Genomic DNA, 25741 nt, shown 5'->3' with positions numbered 1-25741 from the left:
CACAGGGTTAACTTAATTGCACGGGAAGAGCTCACTAGTTGATTAAAAAGGTGTTATCAAAAAGAGGCCTGCAAACTCTGCCTCTGCACATTTGCTGAAAGACAAATATGCTGGTTTGGTGCAAGTTTTAATAAGTAAACAAGGAGTCCCTGGAAATTAAAATTCTGTCCTTTCCTGCTAGAACTGCCTGAGTGACTGGCATGCAGGACTCGCGCTACTGCCTTAACACTTAAAAAAATGAAAATAATTGCTGTTTATGTTCTTGATTCAGGCTGCATCAGAAGCGACTCTTTCTCCAGAAGCAGTCCCAGCTGCAAGCCTATTTTAACCAGATGCAAATAGCCGAGAGCTCGTACCCAAGGTCAAGTCAACTGCCGCTGTCATGCCAGGAGGAGCAGCAGCAGCAGCAACAGCAGCAGCAGCAGCAATCAACGCAGTTCAGCTTGCAGCAGCCTCTAAGCCCTGTGATGGAGCCTTCCTCAGAACAAATGCAATACGACCCCTTCCTCAGTCATTACCAGAAGGTACAGCTGGAGCCACTGCCACCCTCCCAGATCACCAGCTCATCACGGTTGTCATCGCCAATTCCGGTGCAGCAGCCACCACAGTCCTTACAATATTCCTATCAAACTTGTGAATTGCCTGTTGTCACCCCTTCTGAGCCAGACTACCCAAACCAGTGCCAGTATTCCATGGACCCAGCACAACAGAGCAGCGTAGCATTGCCTGACAGCCAGAGCAGCTCAGCATCTTGTGAGTCTCAGTCAAACTATGATGCATTAACCCTCTCAGAATTGCCTGGACTCTTTGACTGCGAAATGATGGAGACTGTAGATCCCCAGCACAGTGGCTATGTCCTGGTGAATTAAAACCGCGGGGTGGCTAATGTGAGAGTGGAAGACAAGACAAACAAAGGAGAAGCATGTGTATTTTTGTTTTTGTTCCAACCCTAACGTTCATGGTAATTTTCCAACCCTTGAATTAAACAGGGGATCTAAAAATCCACCTGACTGGAAAAAGCAGGGGATGGCTTAACGTGTTTGGCCACTAGCTCCATCTTGCTGGCAGCAGGGGTGGGCTGGAGAACAGATAGTGCAGTTAGGTTCAACAAAGAACCAGTTTGCATGGAAGGAGACAAAAAAAAAAAAAAGAAAATAAAAGAAAGAAAAATAAAAGAAGGAAAAAAGTGATTCTTAAAGGAAGGAAATGGCCCCTTCCAAAAAAAAATTGGATAGTTTGGCAGCATTCATCCAATACTAGGAGAAAGGAGAATGAGTGCATATTGCATTGTATTTCTTGGCAATAAAAGCAATAGTTTTCATTGAAATTCAGACTAGATTCGGGTCTGTGCTGATGGCAAATGTAGAACTCTTGAAACAGTAGAGTCAGGTGGATTTAAAGGAAAGTTGCACTTTGGCATCAAATTGCTGATTGTAAGCTACTGATCTTGAACTACTCCACAGCAAGTCTCAGAGATCACCAGGCATCTTGAGCAGCCTCCGGCTCCTCCTGTTAGCAAGTAAACAGTATTTCCCAAGCCTGCCAAGGAACTCTTCGTCATCCACTAAGAGAAGCATCTGGATCTTTGCAAAGTGACACACTGACCTAACCAAAAGATACCTGGAACTGACGCAGGGTACCACAGTGGTTTGTAGAGACCTCTGGGTGGGGCTCGGAATACTAAAAGGTAAAGGATTAGCTAATAGAGAGACAGAGGGTAAGGCATACCATGAGAAGGTCAAGAACTGCAGCCAATGACATCAAAAAAGTTGGTCTTTGGCATTTGAAATCAACCCTTTTTGCAGGCAGCCCTTTGTGGAGGGCTGTCTTGAAGAAGCTCTGATCACTGGAGAGGATCCATCTGTCCTTTTGTTGCTTAAAAAAAAAAAAATGTGTTTTGAATTTACAGTATGCGTTGCTGGTGGTTTATTGAGCTTTGTATATTTGGACAATTATTTAGGGTTTTAGAACTTAAGGATAAAAACAATGAGCTTAAAAAAATCCCCTGTGAAGTGATAGTGCTGTGCCTTTTTCGGTTCCTTATCAGATTATATGCTTTTTTCTGAAGAAAGTAGACCATACCCCATTTATATCCTTGCCGCAGCCAAAGTCCCTTCAGAGCACACGTTCCACCATGTGGAACATAATGTTTAACTTTCTTAGTACTTTGATTGCTCATGTACATATAGTGTTGAAAGTATTACAGCAATATTTAGCATCAAGAACTGTTGATGTATTAACCATTTCAACAAATACTAAACTCAACAAGCACTTGTGTCTCCGGACCTTTCAGTCATGAAACGCTAGATACAGGAGGATTGTTTAGGAACCCACAGAAAGTTTAGGTGTCTGTAATTTGGGTTTTGTCTCCAGTCTTTTCTTAAATATTGTGGAGCAACATCTACCTTCCTGTAAACGAGGCCCACAGCTGGAATGTTCAGCTCTTTTCTAAGCAAACATCAAGCACAATGCAGATTCACTAAAGCACAAAGAATGATGGAGGAACAGCGCTGATCTCACATCTAGGAAACGCCACTGTTGGCTGGAAAGTTTCTCTGGTATCAATGAGCTAAGATCTTTGACACTACGAGTAAAGAGGCTGTAGCCACCAAACTTGCAGAATTTGGGTATTCAGGGGCACCTTGTCATTTTAAATTGATACACAAACATCTTAGCGTTATACATACTACAGCAAAGCACTAGGTTGAACAGGGAGCAAAAGAAAAACAAAAAAGTATTTCCGATATGTTTGTTCTTCCCTGTGTGTCAAATCACAGAATCCTACCACGCTAGAAAAAAAAATGCTCAAAGCTGCTCTCTTCCTTCACCACAAAGGTGAGTAATCAGCCAGCATTTACAGCAATAACACTGCATTTAAATGCGGAATAGTAGAAGCTTAGTCACTGCATTGTAGACAGCTTGAAGGAGGGAAGGATTTAACAACCAACAGAAGACACCTTATTTTCTGTATACTAAAATTAGAGAGTAATTAGGAGAGGTAATTCCTGTTGATACATACCCAAGCTCTGATACTGGTCCAGTTGTCCAGCTGGATTCAGTTCATGAGGGCTCAGCTTCTACCTCTGATAACACAGTGATTCTCACGGCATCAATAAAGGGAAGCCTAAAGAGGAGGCATCACATCCATGCACTTTTTATTGGATGCAAGACAAAGGTGGCTAGAAAACTTTAGTTTAAACAACTGAGATAGACAGATAGATAGACAAGTTTGATTTTGGAGGGAATTCACTCAATAAAACCCTCTTCTGAAGGAGTCTATAGCTATGGAACACAGAAGCCTGTATGACCCATAAGCGACTAATAAAGAGAAAGGAAACAGCTGAAAAGCACAGCAAAAGAAGGACAGCCAGGCATTTCACTACTGCAAAAGAGCAAAGGAGGCAGCGAGAAGTTCTGTCCTTTCATTCCATCTTCCCTGCCCCTCAGCATAATAAAAGTAACACCTTTTTTGGATGTGTGAGATCAAACCTAGTGCACAAGAGAAAACTGCTAATGAAACACATCATAACACCTAAGGAGACAGGCCCAGTTCTGCAGTGGGAGCTGGGTTACTGCTGTAACTACAACCATTTCCCTCCCTATCCAATACTATGCTACCCTACATTTCAGGACTCAAAGATAAAAATAATTCCGCTCTTAATAGAGTTGCGTGATTCATTTGTCAGGATGTGCCAACTAGTGTAAGCTGATTTGAGCTTTGCAGTGCTGGTAAGGGGAAAGTTAGTTAGAGAGTTTTGGAATGTAGTTTAGACCATTCCCCTCAACCAACAACCTATTTAACATTTCATGTAATTTCCTTTAAGCCAACTAGAATAAAAGACTTCTAGTGCCACAGCAGAGTATCCATTGGGCATCTCTTTGTATTCATGCTACTTTGAAGTGGCTCTTCTGTTCAAGTCTGTTATGTCTAACATTAGAGGACTGTGTATACTACTGCTAGAGTAATTAGCTTTATTATCTTGTATTACAGGATCCTTTGAAGAGACTTTGGTGTGATGTATATGGGGTAAAAATTTCATATGGAGAAAAGTGCAATATGTGTGTGTGTGGGGGGGTGTACGTGTGCGCGTGCGTGTGCGTGTGTGGTACGTTAATGTATTTTTTTAAGGAGTTAGAAGGTTTAGTCTGCTTTGGGATAAATGCACTAGTTTTGTGAGCTCCAGTTTGGCAAGTTCATCTGTAGTCTTTACATGCAACTGATAATGCTGGACTATGTAAAGCAATTAATTACAGTGTATTACTACAAAATAAAGAATATGTACATTTCATTTTTAAATACTTAGTGAGCTAAAGCAGCCTCTGCAGCTTTTCTGTTCTTAGCAACCTCTTTATTTATTACCTTAAGGTTATTATTTTATTTCTGACACACAAAGCTAAAATTCACAAAAAGAAAATGGTTATCTATCTCTACTGCAAAGGCTGTATGCTCTAGGCTGAAGTTTGTTTCATATCAATCATTTTAACACACACTGACTTTTGAAGGCAGATGTAAAGAGAGAAAGCTTTCTAAGAACTTGACAAAAAGCTGCATTTCTTTACTGCCTGCTGTCCCAAGGAATCTGTCCTGCTCTCAGGAACATGTCTCCAACACAGGCAATATCATCATTCAATGATGTATTGCCTTGACTCCAAAAGAGGAAAATAGTTCTCAAAAACCACTGTTTTGATATTGTGCCACATTAATTAGGATACACTGTCCAGCAAGTGATGCAAAAGCTGTTTAATGCTGATCATATAATGCTAATCCCTAGGAACACTGTGAAGGGGACAGGGTTTAGGCACTGTCAGGGAGAAGCCATCATAATTTCTCCAGTAACATGACCACGGCATTCCAACGTCTCATCCCATGCACCCACCTACTCCCTTGAAAAGTTATAATCTGGATTCGACCAGAAAAAGCACTCACACATATGGCACTGCTTGGAATCAGAAGAATACATTCAGAAAAGGAAATGAGATTTGTTTTAGACTTCATAGTGGAACAGTTTTTCCAAGGCTCCAAAGCTCTCTGTGAAATTTCTTCAAGTTAAATTTTACATCCATCTCCTTTGACACCAAATGCAATAAAAATTGTATATACAAGAAGGGTCTTCTCACCTGTTTTTCTAACTTTGAACAATATCTTTACCTGTGAAAGTATTTCTTTGTACATCCTCCACAGTGCTTGCTTTCTGCAGCTCTGCAATCCAAAGCAGAGGAGGTTTAGGGTGGGATGGGGGAGACCTCAAAGATTTAATCAACTCCTTGTCAGGAAAAATGAAACTCTGAAATTTCTCACTAAAAGCAACAACAAAATAAAAACACTGTCCTGTGATTCTTTAAGTTAAGCTTCCTTTTTCGGTAAAGGAAAATTTTGGAAAAAAACAAAACAAAAACTTTGATCATCTCCCTATGACAGCCATTCTGGATATAGTAGAAGCAATTAGTATGAACTGAGAGTAGGTTTTTAAAGTTTACTTGGTCTGGAACACACGTACTTTCCACTGATTAAATTCTTCATAAACTCGGTTAGATGGGTACAGTCTCATGCTAAGAATTTGGTTTATACCAGAGTGGTGCATACAATGGTTGTATTGACATAGATGTACAGCAATATAGTGTTTGAGATAGATAGGATCATTAATCCATGAGAACACTGTAACTGTTTCTAAATTAAGAACATTTTGGAAAGCCAATCATGCAATAGTAAATGGCATCTAGGTCCTACCGAGCTAGTTATGCTACCAGCTGCCATGAGTCTTGAGTTCTCCAGCTCACGTGCACAGGACACCCCGAGTTTCATGTAAAACAAAGAAACCAGGCGCTACATGACACGCTGCAGACTCTTCTAGAGACTGCAAAACTTGATTTCACAAGGTAGTTACAATACTTTCCACTTTCATTAGTGGAAGACTCATTCAAAATTACTAAGAGAAGACCAAAAAGCAGTAGTTGAAGTTTAGTGGAAAGAGCAGGATGAAATTTTTGCTCCATCTGAGAAATCAGGAACAGTAACAAGACTTGTGCTATCTAAAATTGTCTTACTAATTTGAAATCTGTACTCACGTTTTCTGCTGGCCCCTTTCTCTGCCCTGCCAGCAAGTTTGAAATTGGCCTGTAAAAGACATCCTGAAAAGCCCAACTCCTAGAAGAGAGCAGGACATCATAGATATTAATGACAATTAATTCTGTCAAGTACTTTCCCTAAAACCTTTTACCCTGATCTGGGTTGTAATATGCTTACACTGACTTAGCCTAAGACAATCTAGGACTTGCCTCTTAGAAAAGAGCCTTCATTCTCTAGAGCTAAGATGGATTTTTTTCACTACTGCTGCTTGTATAGGCACCTCCTTGAAGTCCTACATCTCTGCCCTGTTAAGAGAAAAGACCAAAAATGAATGATAGGAGTTCTCTGATCATTTAGGAAGAAAGTTTAAACTTATAGCAAGAATGGGCAACTCCAGAGGAGGCTCTGTGAGAAAGTGAAGTGCCACACTCTTTGGAGGGTTCACCAAAGACCAGCAGATACACAGGAGACACCGCACCACAGCTTCTACCCTGGGGCTGCAACAAGCCTGTCCTTTGCACTGCTCTCTGAACTTTCTTCTAGATTCTAGTTAGCTGCAACAGGAGTTACACAACAGGAAAGATCACTGTGTGTGTGTGCGCGCGCATGTGTAAAAAAATTTGAACAATTCTTACTTCAACACCTTCAACACCTTACTTCAACACCTCTTCAATACCAACATTACTCTTGTGACCCTCAGACAAGGTTTCTTCAATGGAAATAAAACTGTGATGCTCAGAGATACTTCAAGCTCTTATGAGCAAGAATTAATGCAGAACCTGGCAAATTCACCTATCCTGCCACACTCAAATGCCTCTGTCCCTGTTGCATTTGTGCAGTGACCTCAGCTACAATTGGCCATGAACAGCTGCAGCTGAAGACAGCAGTTAGTATGACACACTGGGACACAAAACATTTGGCTACAGAACTAGTATTTTGGTTTGTAATAGAACTGACCAACTGACAGATCATCTTCCACATTCCCATGAATCAGAAGTGCCAGGAAGCCTCCAGAATACAGACCCAGACAGGCTACCAGCAATGCTCTGCCTTAACACTACACCGAGCTAGATACACATAACATACCTAACTGCCACGGCTGCTTGCCGACATACTCCGCTCCTCCGTTGACCTAGGCCTCATGATACAGTCTGGGGAGAAGATCCAAGTGAGAAGGGTGAAGTGTTGTATCTGCCTGCATGCCCAGCTTAACCAGAGATGTCAGCCAGAGATCTCAGGATGACTCAGGCTGCACAGACAGGGGCTGTTAGTCACTCCTCCCCCAACAGTGCTACAAACAGGCTATGTACAGGATAGGGGAAAAAAAAGAAAATGCTTTCCCATACAGAGATACTCCTTTGCTCCTAGGAGTCAAAGCAAAACAAACCAGAGAGCAAGATCATACCTCAAGGGGTGACCTCAATTAACCTTACAGGCTGTCTGGAAGACAACTCCCCTCCCCGCCCCAAAACGTACAGGCTAAACCCTGGTCATCCCAGTGGAGATAGGAGGAAGCCCTGTCTCTTCCTGGGATAAGTTGTGACTTGCAGACTAGGTCAGAGCCTTTACACTGCTTGCAAAAGTTGCAGAGCACAGCACTTCCCCTGCTGGGCCTCCAGCCAGCAGAGCTGTCCTTTCCAGTGTTATCTGGCTGACACTGCTCAGTTAAGTCCCTGGCAGATGGATCAGTAGCAAGGCTGTCACAGGAGCACAATACACACGGGGCAGCAGCCGCTATCGGCACAGTTTGTGCATGGGGTGGAAGCAGAATGCATATGCATCAGTTCTGCTGATTAGGCTTTTGCAATCTGAGCTGACCAGCTAGTTAGGTGTAGCTTTAAAACTCTTTGTCTGAATCAGGCACGTAACAGTTCTGTGGGCATAAGTTTGCGCCTCTGTTCACCTTGTATCAGAGTCCTAAACACATTCAGGATAAGCTCTCGAAAGCTTCATCGCCCAAGTCCTTTCAGTACAGAGCAAAGTGTCAGCAAGGGAGACTGGTTAAGGAACTAGCGGAGAGAAAGCCTGGGAAAGAAAACTGGTGCATTTGGAAGTGGGAAAGGATGAGTGTCTAGGAGAGGACTGCAGGAATAGATTGATAGCCCCAGAAGGCAAATGTTCAAAAAATGACAGCTTGAAAAGAAACAAAACAAGAACCCACATACACATGCACTGCAAAGCCTGCTCCTCTGCACGTACAGAGCAGGGGGGCTTCTGCAGGCCAGAACCCAGACACGCAGAGCCAGAAGAGCTCCAACAGCAATACAGCCAACAGCTGGAAGCTTTAGTCCTTGCAGGGCTTCAACCAAACCTAGGCACTGTTCCTCCTAGTACAGGCGGCTTTTTATACTTGGATTGGTGAGCAGCTCCAAACAGGAACAAGGCGGCACACATTTCCCTAGAGCTGTACTGAGCTGGGCACTGCAATGATCCACCTTCCTGCTTGGAAAACAGAGTTGGCCAATTTCCTGATACAAGGCAGAAGCAGGCTTGTCTGCAGCAGACGAAGTCTCCCACCATCCCCAGCTCTGCTTACTGAGATACTAACTCAGGGGATTATCTGAAACATCATCCACACACTGCAGAGCTCAGCATAGTGCTCGGCATAGTGCTCGGGTAAACAGCATAGCACAGTCCTGTACCAGCACAGCCACGTGCCCCCCAGAAGGGAACTCCACATCACTGCCAGGCTTCTGCCCAGCCTCCACTACCTGCCTGCAAAGCTGGCACGCAACAGCCATGCCAACCTGCACTTCGCATGCATGTCAGGGGAATGGGGGGCTTACAGCCAAGCCTTATAGCACTGACAGGAGTCACCTGCTTTAGAGTGACAACTTACGCAGGAGTGTTTGCATGCAAATACAAGCTAGTTCCCTTCCTATGACACCTCCCAAGAGGCAAAGCCTCAGGCCCCATAAGCAAGCATGAAAACAGTAAGTGCTTCACCAGCACCTGACGTTCAGGTGAAGACAGGCCCAACACCTTGCAACACCCCCACGGATAAGTTTGTTTCATGGCTATTGCTGAGTGTATGTCTGGCCCTTGTGAGATGGCAAATGCAAACAACAGAGCAGAGTTTGCAGGTGAAGAAAAGAGCAGTAATTGAGCCTGTAAGCTCCATGACGAGCTAGTAACTGAGCATGACATGCCAGTCCTGAAAGGCTGAGGGCTGCATTTGGGAAATTTTCCAGTAGATCTGAAAGGATCAATTAAGTTTGTGTTCAGAAAGAAGAGTTCTGAGAAGGTATTTCTTCTGAGGGAGCTGATCCAAGAGCAAGGACTTGCTTCTTGGACTGATGAAGCAGTTCCAGACATGCAATCCTGACTGACACTGAGGCAAATACAGTAAGTACTGTCCTACACAATATTTACATATAGGTAAATATTATTGCTTTACATAAAGTCAATGGAGAGAAGTAAGTGGTATCCTTCTTTATGTCTTTAACGGCATGCCCTTGTAAAGTCTTTAGAGGAAAAGGGTCACCACGCTCAGGAGAACACCCCATTATTCTCAGAGGCAGAGCGCCAAAACAAAATGTACAACAGCAGCAGACTGATAGCCAGGCCTCACAAATACCGAGCCAGGCAATACAAGGTAAGATAAGACTTACAAGTACATTTAGCTGCAGCTGCACCGGAGGTGACTGAATGCCAGGCTATATAACAAGCAGGAGGCAGAAATGCAAGTTAAGGTTAAGAAACTGACCCTAAGATTATAAGACAGTTGCAAACTGCAAGCTTATCCAGACTGAGCTTAAGCCAAAGCAACAGCAAAACCAGATTGCAGCTCCAAGGCTCCAAGCACCTCAGCTATGGGAGGCAATACACTGAAGCAGAAAACTGAGGCTTTGAACAGGGATGTGACAGGGAGAGCTGCAATGATCCTGACGCACTGGGATCAGAGGATCCTACTGGGGCAAAGCAGTACAAAGGGGATTAGATGAATAGAACAAGTGAGGAACAGACATCCAAAATTTAACTATTTTGCCTGCTCCTCCAGTAACCTCCAAGTGATGACTAAGGATTTTGAGAAGTCTGACAGTGGTAGCTTTGCTGATAGCTTGTAACCCAGACTGTAAATTAAAACCTAATGTTCTTTCTCTTACAGAGGTACAGAAACCCAGGCATCCAAAAGAGGGAGGCAAATGGAACAGACAGGAAGATAAGTTTCCAGTACCTATAATATTAGCCAGTGTATATTATTCACGAGCCATAGAATAACCTCTGAAATAATAAGCAAAGCTGATCTCATCTGTGCCCTTTCTAATGAAGGAGCAGAGCAGGTCTGTCTAACCATTTACGAGAGCACCCTACACATGAAATTGAATACGATTTTGAAGACTGAATATAAAATTATAGCACAAATGAAATTTTGTTCACTAATGGCCATTCCAAGCACATAGCTAGAAAATGGTGTACAGATTCTGTAGCCCTGACCCTGGCTGGGGACAAAGTACAAGGAATGTTGCCAAGGAGGTCAACCCAGCATGGCGAATTGCAAGCAACCCTAGAAGTTAAGACAACAAAAGCACTGTGATTTTTGCTGATTCAGATTTAGTGACAGGAATATTATATCGCATGTTTGCAGTGGAGGTCGGATACAGAAAGCTCATTTTAAATAAGGTGGAAAGAAATTTCTAATTGGGTGAATCTCACAGGGAATCAGCTGTGAATGAGGTAAACAAAAGCTCAAAGGGATAAGAGCCAGAAAACTGAATGGAGAAATAAGGCAGATTTAGGTGCTAAAGCAGCAACGAATGTGGGGCACACAGAGCAAACCGTAATGGCAGTTATTTTGACACAACAGGTCCAAAACAGACAGGAAAAAGAAAGAATTGATAAACTAATGTGGTAGCATTTTACATGATTACTAGAAAAATTACAAATGAGAGAACTAGGGCAGTATGGAATGGATGTCAATTCGTGTGCAGGATCTTTCCTCTCCCACCAGCCAAAGACTGCAGGAGCACGCAACAGGAACCTCTGTCATCTCCTGCACACTCGCACAAAGCCACGGAGATGAGAGGGGAAGTTCAATACATGCCTCACAGTAGCTTGTTTCAAAAACCTTCTGCAAACCCAGGCAGACAGCTCTGCTCCAGTTAACACTCAGCTCACATCAAAGCAGCCTTTTCTAACCCAAACTGCAGGAGCCATACTTTTTAATCAAAGCTGAGACTGAAGCACACAACAGCAGCCCCCCATGACAATACCAGGATACCCAAAACGCTCAATCCAAACCCGGCCTGCAGCTAAAAAGCAAACAAAATTACATCATGAGAAACACTGATTTCTCTTTGTTCTAGACAAGCATCGGCAGTGATAAAGGCTATTTTGGCAAAACAGACTCATAGACCAGATCTTATTTTTCCAGTTTACTTCAAAAGTTTTATTTGTTCAATTTTTCAGGTCTTTTCAGCAAAAATTCAATGCACTATCCCTAACAGGAAGGCTCCATTTCCCACAGAGCTGCAACTCAGTGCTAGGAAAATGCTTAAATATGGCAGTTTGAGAAAAGATCTCTGTGCTCAAAAAGGTATTTTATTGCGGTAATTTTCTGCAAGGAAAATGCCATAATATGGTTTTATGTAACAGTCCCTGCTGAACTGACTTATCAGGAAATAAAGGCTACAGTGTTTTGATAAGAATCCATGTTGTGTTGGTTTGTAGAACAGGAGCAAAATGAGTTACACTTTGGAAGGCTAATAGAGGGTTTGATCCCAAAATACTCATAAATGGACATTTACTTAGCTGAGTATTATATGCTGAGTTCTGGAAAGGTTAGGCACATTTGGGGAGTTCATAAGCTCTCTGCAGCTCATCTCCTAGAGGCTGCTATAGAGGAGAGAAGCTGAGAGTGTGCAGCGGCTGACGTCAATAGGGTAAATAATACCATGTACCGAAATCACCTGGGTATGCATTACCCTTTCAACAGAGCCTGCTGAGCACACTGTGCTGCAGAGCACTCTGGGAAGCCCAGGTGTCTGCTTGCATGGAAAATACCACATTGGACCCAATAAATATTCTCCAGACAAAAAAAAAAAGGGAAGAAAAAAAAATAAAAAAGACTTGAGCTTCTCAGGGCTTGTTACCTCCTTTGAAAGCACAGCACACAGCACCAGTTCATGTACCAAGAGCCAGGCATCACGATGTGCAGATTCCAAACTGCAAAGCCTCTCAGAAGAGAGCAAAGGCAGCCTTTGCTCACAGCAGTCAAGAGGCCACTTTCCCGATCCCAGGACAGGCTGTTCTATTTGTGACGAACAGATTGCATTTTAATCACTTGGAAAGGCTGCTTTGCTGCTGGCCTGGGGAAGCAAGACAGCTGATGCATCCACAATGGCATTGGAGCTCCTTTCTGGGGCTCTGCAGGACCTGGGGTCCTCTCCTCCAAAAAGGCAGAACACTGGGTCTGGTCTGCGTGAGGGACCCACAGGGCACTGTGTAGCAGTGCAGGTCAGAAAATACGGTCAAGGTCTCAGATCGCAGCACTCGGCCAAGGGTAGGCACAGACACAGCAGATACAGGAAAGTAACTCTTTAAATGCCTATGAAAGCAGAATCCTCCCCCTTCTCCACTCAGAAAAGCAACACCAGAGCTGGAAAGTGAGCTCACAGCATCTCCCAAATCCCAGCCCAGCACCCTAGCCACTAGGCCACACTGTTTCTCCAGCAAGCAGGGTCTGCTGCCTTCAAGCAGGCAGAAAAGGAGCTGAAGCCACCAGTCCTGCCTGTCAGAGTATACGCATACACTCCCACCCCATGCTCCCAGCCTTGCAGACTCTAAGCTGTGAGTCCCTCCATCTGTCTGGTGGAAAGGGGTGGAGGGGGAAAAGGAGCAATCGGAACCACCAAACAGAGAACCTGGCTTTAACCTCCTTCCCTGGAAACATATTCTATGAGCAAAAGCAGTAGAATGTTATTATTAATGCAGCAAATTAGTGGTTGGGTCCTGTCAGCACTGCTCACGTCACTGCAGCTGCCTTAAAGGCAGTTAGAGAGACATATGAATTATTCACACTAATCAGAGCGCTGACAGCATGATCCAGGGGCACAGTCAGGGCAGTGGCTGCAGCCTCCCGCTCGAGGTACCTTGTCATGACTGGAGGCCAGCTGCTCTCCTTTCTCGACAAGCGTTTCCTTGGAGCGGTTGCCATGTCAACACATCTGTCTAGGCCATCGCTACTTGTTGAAAGTTTAAGGTAATTTAGCACAAAAAGCCAGAGAAGGTTCTGAAGTGCTTTAACCCTTTTTATGCACTGAGCAAGCTCTTCCCCGGGAAGGCAGCTTCAGCAGCTGCAAGCCAGAGAGAATTTGTAGAGCTGCTGATGGGAATAGAAATAGCTGCCAAAATCCCCCTCCCCAGGGACCCACCAACTCTCCTGGATGCAGGAGGGTCTGTGAAGGGTCGGGGGTGGGGGGGGGGAAATCAAAAAACCACTTACTGTTTCCCCAGTAGGCCCTACAAAAGCAAGCAAGCAAAACCCAGCCAAGTTGTCAAAAGGCCACAAGCCTATTTTTCCCCTTAATACCTTAGGTTGCCACATATTCACTCTGATGCCAAGTTCCAGTTAAATAAGCAAGACCCTGACCTCCTACCAGAACCACATGGCTTTAACCTTTACCCTTCTGGTTTAACCCAGGTCCTTAACCTCTAGCTCCAAAGACAGTCCTGTGGTCCTGAGCACTTCACCTTGTTTTAGTAATGTTTATTTAAAGTAATCATATATTTGAGGAGAGGCCAAAGCTCTGATTCAGCGCTGCCAGTTTAAAAAAAAAATTAGATGTTTGTCAGCTCTCCTGGACGATTTAGCCCAAACATTCATGAATGACAACTAACTAGTGCATTTAATACTGCATACAGGGAGACGAACATGGAAAGCAAAAGCTTTGAGTGCCATTAACTTAGTTTCAGCAGAAGCAGTTACAAAGACACAAAGACAACAGGAATTTTGGGAAGGCTTTCTAAAAACACATGCTTTCCAAGAGCCCAGAGAGTTTGCTTCTTGAGCATGTGTTTCTTGAGGTCTGAGAAACCCTGATAACTCCCTTCTTACCTGCTCGCATGTCATGATTTGAACAAGATAAACATGCACACAAACATAGCAACAGTAAAAGCCTAGGTTCATAAGCTGCTCATACATGTATTACCCCTGAGTCAGGACTGGAGGTTGAGACTTTAAAAAAAAAAAAATGTACAAAGTGCAAGAAATAACCATGCATTTTTGCATTATTTTGAACGTGTTGCCTAGAGCCCTGGTATGACATATCTAGATTTCTGTCCTCCCTTGGGGTATCCATCCCAGAACACCAGCCTTTAAAAGGGCTGATTTTTATATCAACAGTTTCTTAGAAACCACAAAGGCATTTTTTTTTACTCCAAAAGAATTAATTGTAAATTGCCTAAAAATAAGTCTGGAAAAACTCAGAGGGGAAAGCAACGTCAGCTCCTGGCACCGTTACTGCAGTGCTCTCTGTGCCGTGGGGCCTCCATTGTTTCTAGCCGGGGCGCTGGGGGATGGGGGAAACCTCCTTTACCAGCCAAGAGACCTCCTGCCGTCACCGAGCAGCTCGCAGGCATTCACTTGTAAAGGAGCAAAGGGAACCAGCTACACATTTGACCCTATAACCAAAAGGACTGATATTTACTGGCTACTTTTCAGTGGCAACCCTCATCCCTGAAATCAAAGCATCTGCATAAACAAGGCCATCCTATTTTCCCTGAGCACAAAGCAGTGGCTACTGGTATTTGACTGCAGGTTTCCAGGAGCCACATGCTGGGAAAGACTGGAAGCTGCTCAGGGCAGGGACTCTGCAGTCTGCACAGCGCCTGACAAAGGCAGGTTATAAACAGGATGCAGGAGCAGGGCAGCAGAATGGTTGCAGGGCTTGGTGTTACAGAGTCACTATCCTTTTTCCAGCACAGCCTCACCTCAGTCAGCACATACTGTTCACAGATGGAGAATAAACAAGGCTCCCTCCAGCCAGAGGTGCAGCCCTTACCTGTCCGCTGACCCATCGGGCCTCAGTCCTGCCGGGCGGTGACCTCCTTCAGCCAGCCAGGCACCTTTCTGTGTCTCTGGGGTCCTCTCCCTCTCCAGCCAGACAGAGAGCTTCCTCCTCCAGACACACCTCTGCTCCACGCACAAACCCCCCCTCACTCCTCCACTGCTTACCTTCATGCCTCCAGCTATGGGCAAACCACGCGGTGCTTAGCCGTCCCAGTGCCTGCAGGGCTCTGCCTGCCTCCAGGAGAGCCTGGAAGAAGCTGATGGGACACCCTCAGGGCCGCTCAGGCCACCATAATCAGGGTCTTTTAGCAGCGGCCCAACAGGTGCAGGAGCCCATAACGAGGGCTGTGCTGTGCAGGGAGCCATGCGTCTGGCCTAGCTGCTGCATCCCTGCACCAATGCATGCGTCCTGATAGGCTTCTTGGTGCAAAATTCACTGGTGTGAGGCTGACATGATCCACACATCAGGTTTAGCAAGCGCCAAGGACAGCTGCAGGAAGAGACACTGTGACGTACATAAAAAGCAGTTTAGCTCTTAGTTACGTCCCAGTCTGTGGAGAGCAACTCATCCCTCAGAGTGTAATGCTGGTGTCCAGGGTTTAGTTCTTAAAAAAAAAAAAAAGAAGTTAGGATGTTGTTCCAACAGGTGCTGGTGCTGCTAAGCAAAGGCCTTCCCATAACCATCAAGGACCCCAGGATCTGGATCATGCTGGCTTTTGCTCAACAGCAGCACAGAACACACTCTTTTAGCTCCATAGAAACACAGTAGTTTCTCAGGAGTGACACAGACAGCACTTGAGGAGTTAATGGGCTAGCACACCGATTCAGGCCTGTATCTAAACAGAAAGAAAAATGGCCAAAACATTTCTCAAGAGGAGAGGCAGCTGACGCCAGTAGCATCTGATCTCCTGCTGCCAACAGGCAGTTCAAGCACCCAGGGGGTTTGGAGCCAGATCAGCTGCTGCATTTTGTTTTCAGCAGTGCCCTTCTCCCTGTTTCTGAAGTAGGTCTCAGTCACAAGGCAGGCAAGGCTAAAACATTTGCTGGGAGGGATTTCTTCTGTCAGAGGGGATTTTGGAGACAGTACTACCAAGGCTCCAGTGTCAAAGGGTAGAAAGTCTCAGTAAAGTAAAAGTGTTTTGTTAAGACAGAAAGTAACGCTCCCTATTTTATACCAAAAGAAAACATCCCAAAACTCAGCACCAACTCTAAGTGGTTTTAAAAATGTAAGTGGGAACAATCTGACAGTCTTTAACCAGACAGTGAGCATAAGGCCTAAGTCATAAGCAACAAGCCTATCTCCAGGCACCAAGGGTATTTCTAAGGTCACACAAAAATATCCAACAAGTGAGACTGTGGGTAAATTTAGCAAAGGGTCACATATTCCCCCACTGCTCCATGGCACTTTAATCTGGTTTAGCCACACCTTTCTCAGTTTTTTTCTGGAGAAGGTCCACCAATCCTCCCAGTTTATTCCAGAAGTGAAGTGAACATCAGGTGAAGGCAGGGAAAACCCCGTGCTTTGCCGTACTGGCTCTGAATCAATGATCCAGTTCTGCAGGCCTGCAGATGAGGACTTGAAGGATGAGCTTGTCAGCTTCCGGCAAAGAGAAACTGCTGCTAGCCGATGGGCAAATTGCTTTCTGGGGATTTCTGGAAAGCTTTGGTACCCAACGCTGAATGGCTCAACTTGAGAATCATCCTGTGACTCCCACTTTGCATGTGAGTACAGGCAAGACCTTTAGCTCGCTGTACCTCTATTTCCTCTCTACAGTGGCCTAAGAGCATTGTCCGGCCTGCAGGGGAGTTGCAGGAATCAATATAGTCAAGCCTAAGATATCATTCCTTTGACAACAGAGACAGGGACAAAGCACCAGTTGAAATGGGGAATGGCATCCCAAAAGGATAAATCCTCTAAACCAGGTTTTCCAGACCTTGAACTATTCCAGCAGCTCTGGAAGGCCAGTTCCCTGTCTTCTCTGCCCCCAGACAGAGGGAAGATTAAATTTCTCAGTCATGAAAAATTTCATTTAAAATGGTTGTTTATAAGAAACGTCAGCTCCCATCAGACAGTTTGCTTTAACAACAGATCCCTCACCAAGCACTTGCTCCCTGAACAACATCAGTGCTCAACAGAAGATATACAAGCCTCTGTACTTATAGGTGGCCTCTATAATAAATATCTCGTGTTCTCCTTTCACGCTAAATGTCTTGCATCTGCTGTACATTCCAGATAACAAATCAGTTAGTGACTATTAAGAATTTTAATCTAAATCAAGTGATCACAGAGGCATAAATACACCCTCTTAAATTTCAGAATAAAAGCCCAATCCCTCAGCAATGGAGTTGAAGTCAGGCAAAATCTCTAATTTCATTTCAGCCTTCAAGGACCTCGCACTTTGTCTTTAGGGAAGCACAGATTTTGGAAGTAGAGTACTTGGCATTTTGTCCCATTCCCAGAAAGGAAGGAATCTACATGAGAAACATGAAAAGCTCTTGTCTTTACTGTTGCTCATTAAACCAAAGGCAAGGACAAGAGAACTGAAGCAAAATGAGCACAAGTGTGCTAGCAGTTTTCACAAAGTAATGTAGCTGCCTTGGGGGCAGGCAAAGAGTCCCATGGCAGGGATTCAGGTAAACATTTCCCTCTCATACACACTAGGTTCTGTTGTTGCAGTGGCAGTTTTCTAAGGCACCTTTCATACAAAACCAAAGCGCTTCCACCATCACATAGAACTGGGCAAGCAGCAGGCCTACCACGGTCTAAGGCACAGTGCTGTCCTGGTTATCAACAGAAGGCAGCTTTCCAAGCCCGCCACCGCTGTGCTTCGGGAGGACCTCAGGCACGGCTGCTTCCTGCCTTGCGCTTCAACTTCCCTCCTGCTCTTTTCCTGCCTTTTCTGTTTAGGCAACACTGCTTGCATGGGGACTGTCTTAGGAGAAGTGTCTTACAAAGCAGAGATAGAGCTGCTGTCCCTTCTACTTGGGTAAGCAGGTCAAACGCATAGGTGAGAGAGGTTTACATCAGCTTGACGGTGAGTGGAAAACCTGCAGACACCTCTTCTAGGCTAGGACTTTCCTGAATAGTTTTCCTTGAAAGAACGCAAAGCCTGAGTGTCTGCCCAGCAAGGCTTCCTCATGATGCTGCAGCAACAAAATAATCAGCTTTTGCATTTCTCTCACCAATAGCGTGGGATTCCCTTATAGACACACCTAAGGGAGGATGCACTGGAGCAAACAGAAAACCTTCAGGGAAGTTCTGGGTCAGGCCCAGTGTTAACATGTACATGACGAAACAGGGCACCACGAAAACCATGTTTTGGCTGGTTCAGTCTGAACCTTCATGCCATCAGGTTCCCCAGGCATGAGTTCATGATTCCTTACAAACTCATGCATCAACCTCTAAATCAAGCCTCAGCAGCTGTTCGGCAAGGGAAAGGGGAAAATACACAAGTCATGCATTCTTCCTTGCTTGCTTTCTTTCCTGACCTTTCCGAGTGTAACTTTTGACTATAAAAAGCTGAGCATTTACAAATCAGGGGTATGTCTGATGGGGCCCAGGAGCATATTTTCTGTTACTTGGTCTGCAGATTGTGATTATTAAAGAGATCGGGGTTTACTTAGCACAGGGAAACAGTTTGCTCTGCCTTCCTCCTTGGTAATGGCCTGACCGAAGCACTGCCGTTTGATAACAGTTATTCTTACAGTAAAACAACAACAAAACTCCAACAACAATAACACAGCCATAATCTCTGCTGAACTCAGGAGCTGATCCCAAGCCAAACGCAAAACAAAGGGCTCTGCAGAAGCTTTTCAGGTGGTCTTTGGAAGACCAGCATCTTAAGAAATATCTTCCTTGCAAGAATAAGCAGTTGTTCTGTCCCTGGAGACACAGGAAATTACATGCATCTTCCACACACATTTTTGCATCTAGAAAACAGGTCACAACATCCAGGAGTGTCTACTTCCAAAAAGATTTTAAAGATGCCAAGTTTTACAATCAGCTCTATGAAAACGTGGAGGAAACCAGAGCCTTGTATGGAGACCCAGCAGCCCAAAGAACATACAAAGCAGCATTTCAGAGCAGCAGGGAATCTCTCCTATAGTCCAACTTCCTTGATTACAACAAACACCACATAAATACAGCCTGTCTTCTCCCAGTGGTACCTAACCATCTATGTTCAGTAAGTCATCTTCCATGCAAGCAGCATTCAAGCCTCCTGCTGCCTTTCCTTTGGAAGGCAGGATGTTGCATTCAACAGGAGGTAGCACGGCCCCATCCAAGAGAGCTCCAGGCTTGGAGTCAAGAGACATGTGCTTGATTTCTCAACTTTGCCACCAGGCTTGCTGGAGACTATGGACACATTGCCTTTCCATGGCTCAGTCTTCCTCTCACAGATACAGTAACAACCTCTCTTCATACAGCTTCCCTGACCTGTTCTCCCCTCTGGATTAGGCAATTACCCTCTTTTTTTAATCAGTAAGAGGTTTTTAAGTATCTGGGGGAGCCTGACTGCTGAAGGAAGCACCTAGCCGAAAGCTGCTAATCTGCACGTCTGCTATGCTGTATCTCATACAAAGTGTGCTGCTGGCCCAGCTCCCAGGGCTAACAGATGCCAGGAGCTCTCAATAGGTACATGCCAGCATTCAGACAAGCAGATATTATGCACACAAGGCCCCATTCCATTTACTATAATTTGGCCCCATCTGAGCTGTGTTTTCCTGCTGATGTTGATGTACCAGATGCCTCCCCTCCAGGCAGCATGCTGGAAACCACCTTTAAAAAGGAGCTAGTGTTAGAAACTGAAATTCTGCTTTCTAGCCAACAGTGCAATGAGCTTTGCAAACACGAACAAATTTTACTCCAACCTTCCTTGCAAAGAGGTCATTTGCTCCATTTGACATGGTTCTTCCAATTGTGTCAAAAATAAGACTGGGAACAAGATCTCAAGACACAAAGACTTTCAAAGACACAAGTTTAACTGCAAACCCCATCCTTTCTGGCATGCGAAATGAGCAACACAACAACGTTAGAAGATCCTGAGCTCTTGCCATTTCTTCTACACCATATCCAGTTATCTCCAACTCAGGGTAAGAGAATAAGCAGCCTGAATAAAACATCAATCACACTATAGATTTTCCGCACTTAGTAACCACAGATTCTTACTGATCTCCTCTTCTCTTCCCACCACTCCACCTTTGCTGTCTGGTTTCATTTTTGAAGACACCATGTTTAATTTAGGACCAGGTTTGACACATTACTCAGAGTGCCTAGCACCTTCCACGAGTATGTCCTAGACACTTCGTGCAAAGAAGCTGTAAGACAACCTTCAGTGTCCACAATGCCCTGGTATGGGGTCATGTTGCCTTTGTTTGGGCAGGTAGCTAATGCACTTCTAGAAAGAAAGTATCATGAAAGTCAGGCACTTCCCAGCAAGCTAACTGGGCTCTGCCCGCTGAGATCTATAGCACAGACACAGAGAACAAAGGTGGTCTGGGCATGTTTTCAGCCCCTAGACACTACTATAATTAATCAGAAGAGCAGTTCACTGGCCAAGAATATCAGTCAAGTCCTACGAATGATTTAGCATCCTTTGTTATTTATAATTTAAAATAAATAAATATTATAATAGCGTTTTTAATTATAGCATCTATACATACTTGAATCCACTATTATTTATATCTACTCATAATTACTCATTAATCACGCACCAAGTCAACCTAGAATCACCTGAAGAATTCCACCCACACTTTGTAAATTATCATCAGTCAAAAGGAATGTAACCCTCCAAAAGTCTGCCTTAAAGAGAAATGTGCCACAGCTTTTCTCGAGTTACTGCCTTACATGGTACACCTGTAAGAGCTGGAGAATTCATTTCCCTCCAGCCAAACTAATCTGCCCCATATTGCATGTGAAGCTAGAGGGAAACAGGCTTTGGAGGTTGATTTTCTAGCTTGTGAAACTGTTCTCACTGCTGCGGTATACAGGCTGTCTGGAATAAAGCAGTCAAAGCAACAGAAGTTGTGCAAGAGGAGAGCTGTGTACTCCACAGCTGCACGAACAACGGCTATTCCCTTTTGCCCCACAGCTGCTGCAAATGTTCCTCATCCAATTCTTAAAAGTCAGTATAATTGGTGCCTTAATACTCTGACAGGTTTTTGGAGACATACTCCCAGTTGCACTATTGAAAGACAAAACCACTACAACCCATCTTTGGGGATGGGGGGGTTTTAATTCCCCTTCCCCACCCCATAAGGGTATAAATAGCACCTAAAAAGGTTCCATGATTTCATGATTTTCCACACAGTTTCCAGGACTTCCTTCAAGTCTTTGCTAGGATTTATTCTCCCCACTTTCCAACCAGAGTGGCTTGAATTTTTGACTCCATCAGTGTGTGTGTGTAAGAATTTATGAAATTGTGATTTTGTATAAACTTCTCAAAGCAGACAAAAGTGCAAGGGAAAGAAGGGAAGAACAGAAGCTAAACAAATTAAAATTGATACGAATTGAGCAAAAAATTACTAACAAGAGAGATGAATCTAGTGAAAGGTACTGGCAGGCAAATGCCTTTGTTACTAATGATTTCTACTTTCATAGTGTCAAGGCAGGGCAGACAAGAACTGTCAGCCCCACACAGGCACAGAACTAAGGCACAGTTGTCCCAAGCTCACACTCTGAGGCCAGAGACTGCAGCTGGGGACAGACAATGGAACAGGCTAAAGGACAAGGACCCTGTTGGTTAGCACAAGAATACTGCCCAGGTTTTTTGACCTTATGGCATAGTGGAGTCTTGTGGACAGAACAGGAGGTGACCAATGCAACTGAAGTGACTTTGCAGAGGACTTTCTGGGGAGTCCACTGGAGCTGTAATAATCAGGCAGACAGAAATGTCTCTGATCAGGCTTGCATACTCAGTCACTAGGAGGAATGCATTTGCCACTATACATCCCTAGGAAGCAGAAACTCAGGGGCCCCAGACAGAAGAGAGGTGATGGCATGGATTTACACTTACAACCAGTATCATAGGAGGAAAGTCATATCTTAAACTCTAGACCTGAGAGAGTTTATTGCCTTTAATCATGAGCCAGGGACTTGTATCTAGCCACCAACATAAATCTACTGCAGGCCAGTGAGACATGGGTTTGGAGAACTGCCCAGGGCAGACACTTCCTCTCTCACTAAACCTCTTTCCAGTCTTGTCTACCTGGACTTTTAAACCAAGATAAGCCAGCGCAAATCACCTTACAAACCAATGTGGAGCTCTCCTACACACAAGAGCTTTAAATCTTTTCCACAAAGGTAACTACCCAAGTGGTTATAAATCTCTGGAGAGACAAGCACTGGAAGCAGGCTCACTCAGTGAGGGGTTGCAAAGCACAAGGAACAGTGGGGGGATTTTTCTGGCTTCAGCTCCAAGGGCGTAAAGATAGATTTCACTTGGCTAAGTTGCAGAATGCAGTTAAGGGCCCTGCTGCCTTCCCTTACTAGTGGAGGAGAAAAGTTTCTTATCAGAGCCAAATACTTTGACACACTAAATAATTTGCACAATGAAGATCTTCAAGCTTCTTGTTAGTCAACCAGAAAGGCAACAGCCAGTGTACTGAAAGATAGGGCAGCAAATGTTCCTCTCTCAAAAAAAAATGCTTGGAAGTTATAGGAAACTGCAATAATGAGGAAATTAAGTGGAACCATAATTGAAAATAGAGAGAGAAGACCGCAAGATCAAGGGCTTACAGCTTATGCAACACACAAGCTATATCTAACTGGCACACCCACAAAAAAATCCATCAAGACAGAGCTTTGGACAAGCTGTGATCCTGTCCATCAGGACTCCCAAAGAGCTATGCAAAAGAGCAACTTTCATACCTCTACACAGCAAGTAATGCAAACATGGACTCTCATCACCAGAGTCTGACTTGGCGTAGTTACAGTACACATCCAGAGGACTTGATGACGCAGAAAAATGCAACCAGACCTGAGCCCCTCCAGTGCATGCACTGAGCTGGCTATTCCAGAATCATACAACACTCTCTCTCAGCAAACTATATTAGCTCTGGTGCCATGCTTTGCTGACTAGGTTATGTTTTCTGTATAGGAGCTGGCTTACATCCCAACTGCCAGGAACATGGTATTGGAGCAGAAATCCGTCTGTACCAATCTGTGCAGACATGTTGAGAAGAGTTTTTTCCTAAGACCACCCATGGTTATCTGAAAGTCTGAAGGCACTGTCTCCCCTGCCCCTTCCCTTTCTGTAGGAAAGCGTAAAACACAAACAGCTTTAGTAAATGTCATTTGAAGACATTTGTGCCTGGTGTTTTGAAGAGAAATACCCCAGTACCCTGACCAAAACAGGTCAGTGTGGGAGATTATGGATCTGTAGCACAGAGCTTTAAGTTGAGATTTATCACTATATGCAAGCTGTACATGCTTTCAATGCCACACATCCTTCCATCCAGCAAATACAAAATCATGCTGAGACTACAGATCAAAACCATGCTATAATTCTCAGGGGGAGGGGGAGAGGGAAAAGGAGTGCTAGCTTAATATCCACCAGTCTAAGGTGGAACTGTCTTCATAACTCTTACCTTGGTTGAACTGAACACAGCAAAAGGCCAGAGGGACAAGCCACCCACTCTCCAGCATCACTGGTACTGAAAGAAAGAGGAGGCAGGGCTTTCCTGATGTCCCTGACACAGGCTGACCCTCAGCAGGGTGATGGTGTCTCACTTTTTATTGTGTCTAGTCTTTGCTTCATGGTGTTGCCTTGGAGGTGCAGGGGAATGCTAGGACTCCAGTGTCCTAGGGCTGCAGTGATACAGCACAAGACAACAGATAGGAAATTGGGGAGGGGGGTATTCCTGAAACCAGACCCTGGCTGCCTTTGTCCTGATAACACTGAGGATGCAATTCAGACTCCACTGAAGTTAACAGGAGTTTTCTCACAGATTTTAGCAAAACCAAGATTTCACCCTGGGACTGAATAAATGATCCTGTGGCTTTCTTTTCCCAAATTCCAGCCTTTCTTGGAGCAGATGGCCTGAAACACACTCCATACACAGAACAGAAAATGAAAACATGACCTGGCAATCATTGGAAGGCTCCCACAACCTTGTCTTCTATGAACGCCCACATGTCATTGCTACACAAACAAGAGCTGCCAATGCGGGAGACTTTGGGGCAATATTCCAGCAAGAGAGGAGGAACAAATACCAAAACAAGAAAGCAACAGCGTTTTAACAGCTTGCCTGGAAGAGCAAATATTGACTGGTTGACTGGAAAAAGCCAGCTCATCCTCCTTGTTGCTGGGGGCGGTTCTGGCACAGAGGATGTGCCCTCACAATTTAGCAAGCACACTGGGCTTACTAAACAGTACATGGAACTTTTTTAGCAAAGAACATTGCTGGAAGGTGGTACTGGAGAGCTAATCTGCACGAGGGCTCTGTTCACAAACGCAGGCTCTAGGGAATAAACTAAAAACATACAAGGAACTGACGGGACGCCAAGGGTAAACAGGGCTGGGTACTCAGCACACTTTGCTGTTCTGAGTGAGATGGATGGTCATGAAGTTAGACCAGATGGCCAGAAATGTGAAGTTCTCTAGCAGATCAGGAAACTAAACCTAGCTCCTCATGAGGAGATGCTGAACATTGGACTACCCTCCTCTGTCAAGGAGTCCTTTCAAGAGGTTGATCTGCTCAGCTTTTGCCTGCACTGCATTAAGCTTCTTAAGGCACCAGCCTTCCTGAGCAGTATTTACTGTCCAAGCACATCAGCATTTCAAACAGCTGACAGAGAATTGGTCAAAGCAATTTAGGGCATGAAGACCAGGCACAAAAGCACATCAGCAGATTTCATCAGCCCACTGCTAAGTACAAAGTCCACAGAAATACATTTGTGAACTCACCAGCAAACTGTGCTAAAATTCACAGTCCTTCTCATGCACAGTCCTTCCCTAGTGTAAATGGAGCTCCTTACATTGTGACTGTCAGAGAGCAGAAGTAAAAAGAAGGCTGTTTGGGGTTGTAACACAGCTCTAGTGTCATCCAGCTCTCATAGACATCACAGCCACTCTCACATGAAAGCTCAGACACACACAAACTGCTATTCCTGTAAATCACTAGGCAGCAGGCATGTTAGACTGTTAACTGACATTTAGGCAGTCCCATTAACCCTGAGTCTGTTGGCTAGTGCCTTGCGATCTTTTCTTTTCATTTGTTTAGGAGAAAACCCCTCCCTGCCTGAATACCATGAAGTATGTCCTGCGGCTAAAATTCCAGGGTATTTTCATGTCGTCAAAAAAAAAAAAAAAAAAAAACCCTACAGTGAGCAGTTCTGCCTTGTCCTCTACTTTCTCACACGATGTAGAAATCAGATCACCCATTTTTTCCCCTGCCTAAGGCACTACTGCTCCCTCTCACCTATGCAGCCAGAAAGGGGGATGGGGATTGCACCTACTCCTTCACAGTGACTCCCATCTCTAGGCTATTGCTGGGAAAGGCAAGCACAGCCTTGAATTCTGTACCAGGCCCGCCACGAGGACAACTATTTATTTTGGACTGCCAGAAACATAATATATTTGTCAGCAAATTCTGCAAGTCAAAGGACATGGAGCCTAATTGAAAGGAAGCAATTAATCATTAATTTTTCTTCCAGACATTGATTA

The 25741-nt window shown here is 44.5% G+C and overlaps 2 protein-coding genes across 2 annotated transcripts in view; one reads left to right on the top strand and one right to left on the bottom strand.

Annotated features, from left to right (window-relative positions):
- SIK2 (salt inducible kinase 2) overlaps positions 1–4303 on the top strand; it is a 65611-nt gene extending 61308 nt beyond the window's left edge. The window contains exon 15 of the mRNA XM_067310100.1: positions 272–4303. Coding sequence (XP_067166201.1) covers positions 272–869 — 598 coding nt within the window. The 3' untranslated portion in view covers positions 870–4303. The remainder of the gene's footprint in view (positions 1–271) is intronic.
- The window catches only part of ALG9 (ALG9 alpha-1,2-mannosyltransferase), a 68946-nt gene continuing 46265 nt past the window's right edge, over positions 3061–25741 (bottom strand). The window contains exon 15 of the mRNA XM_067310105.1: positions 3061–3124. Within this exon, the coding sequence (XP_067166206.1) occupies positions 3061–3124 (64 nt within the window). The remainder of the gene's footprint in view (positions 3125–25741) is intronic.

Source organism: Apteryx mantelli, chromosome 23 (genome assembly GCF_036417845.1).
Source record: "Apteryx mantelli isolate bAptMan1 chromosome 23, bAptMan1.hap1, whole genome shotgun sequence".
NCBI lineage: Eukaryota > Metazoa > Chordata > Aves > Apterygiformes > Apterygidae > Apteryx > Apteryx mantelli.
This window is presented reverse-complemented; position numbering and strand designations above follow the sequence as displayed.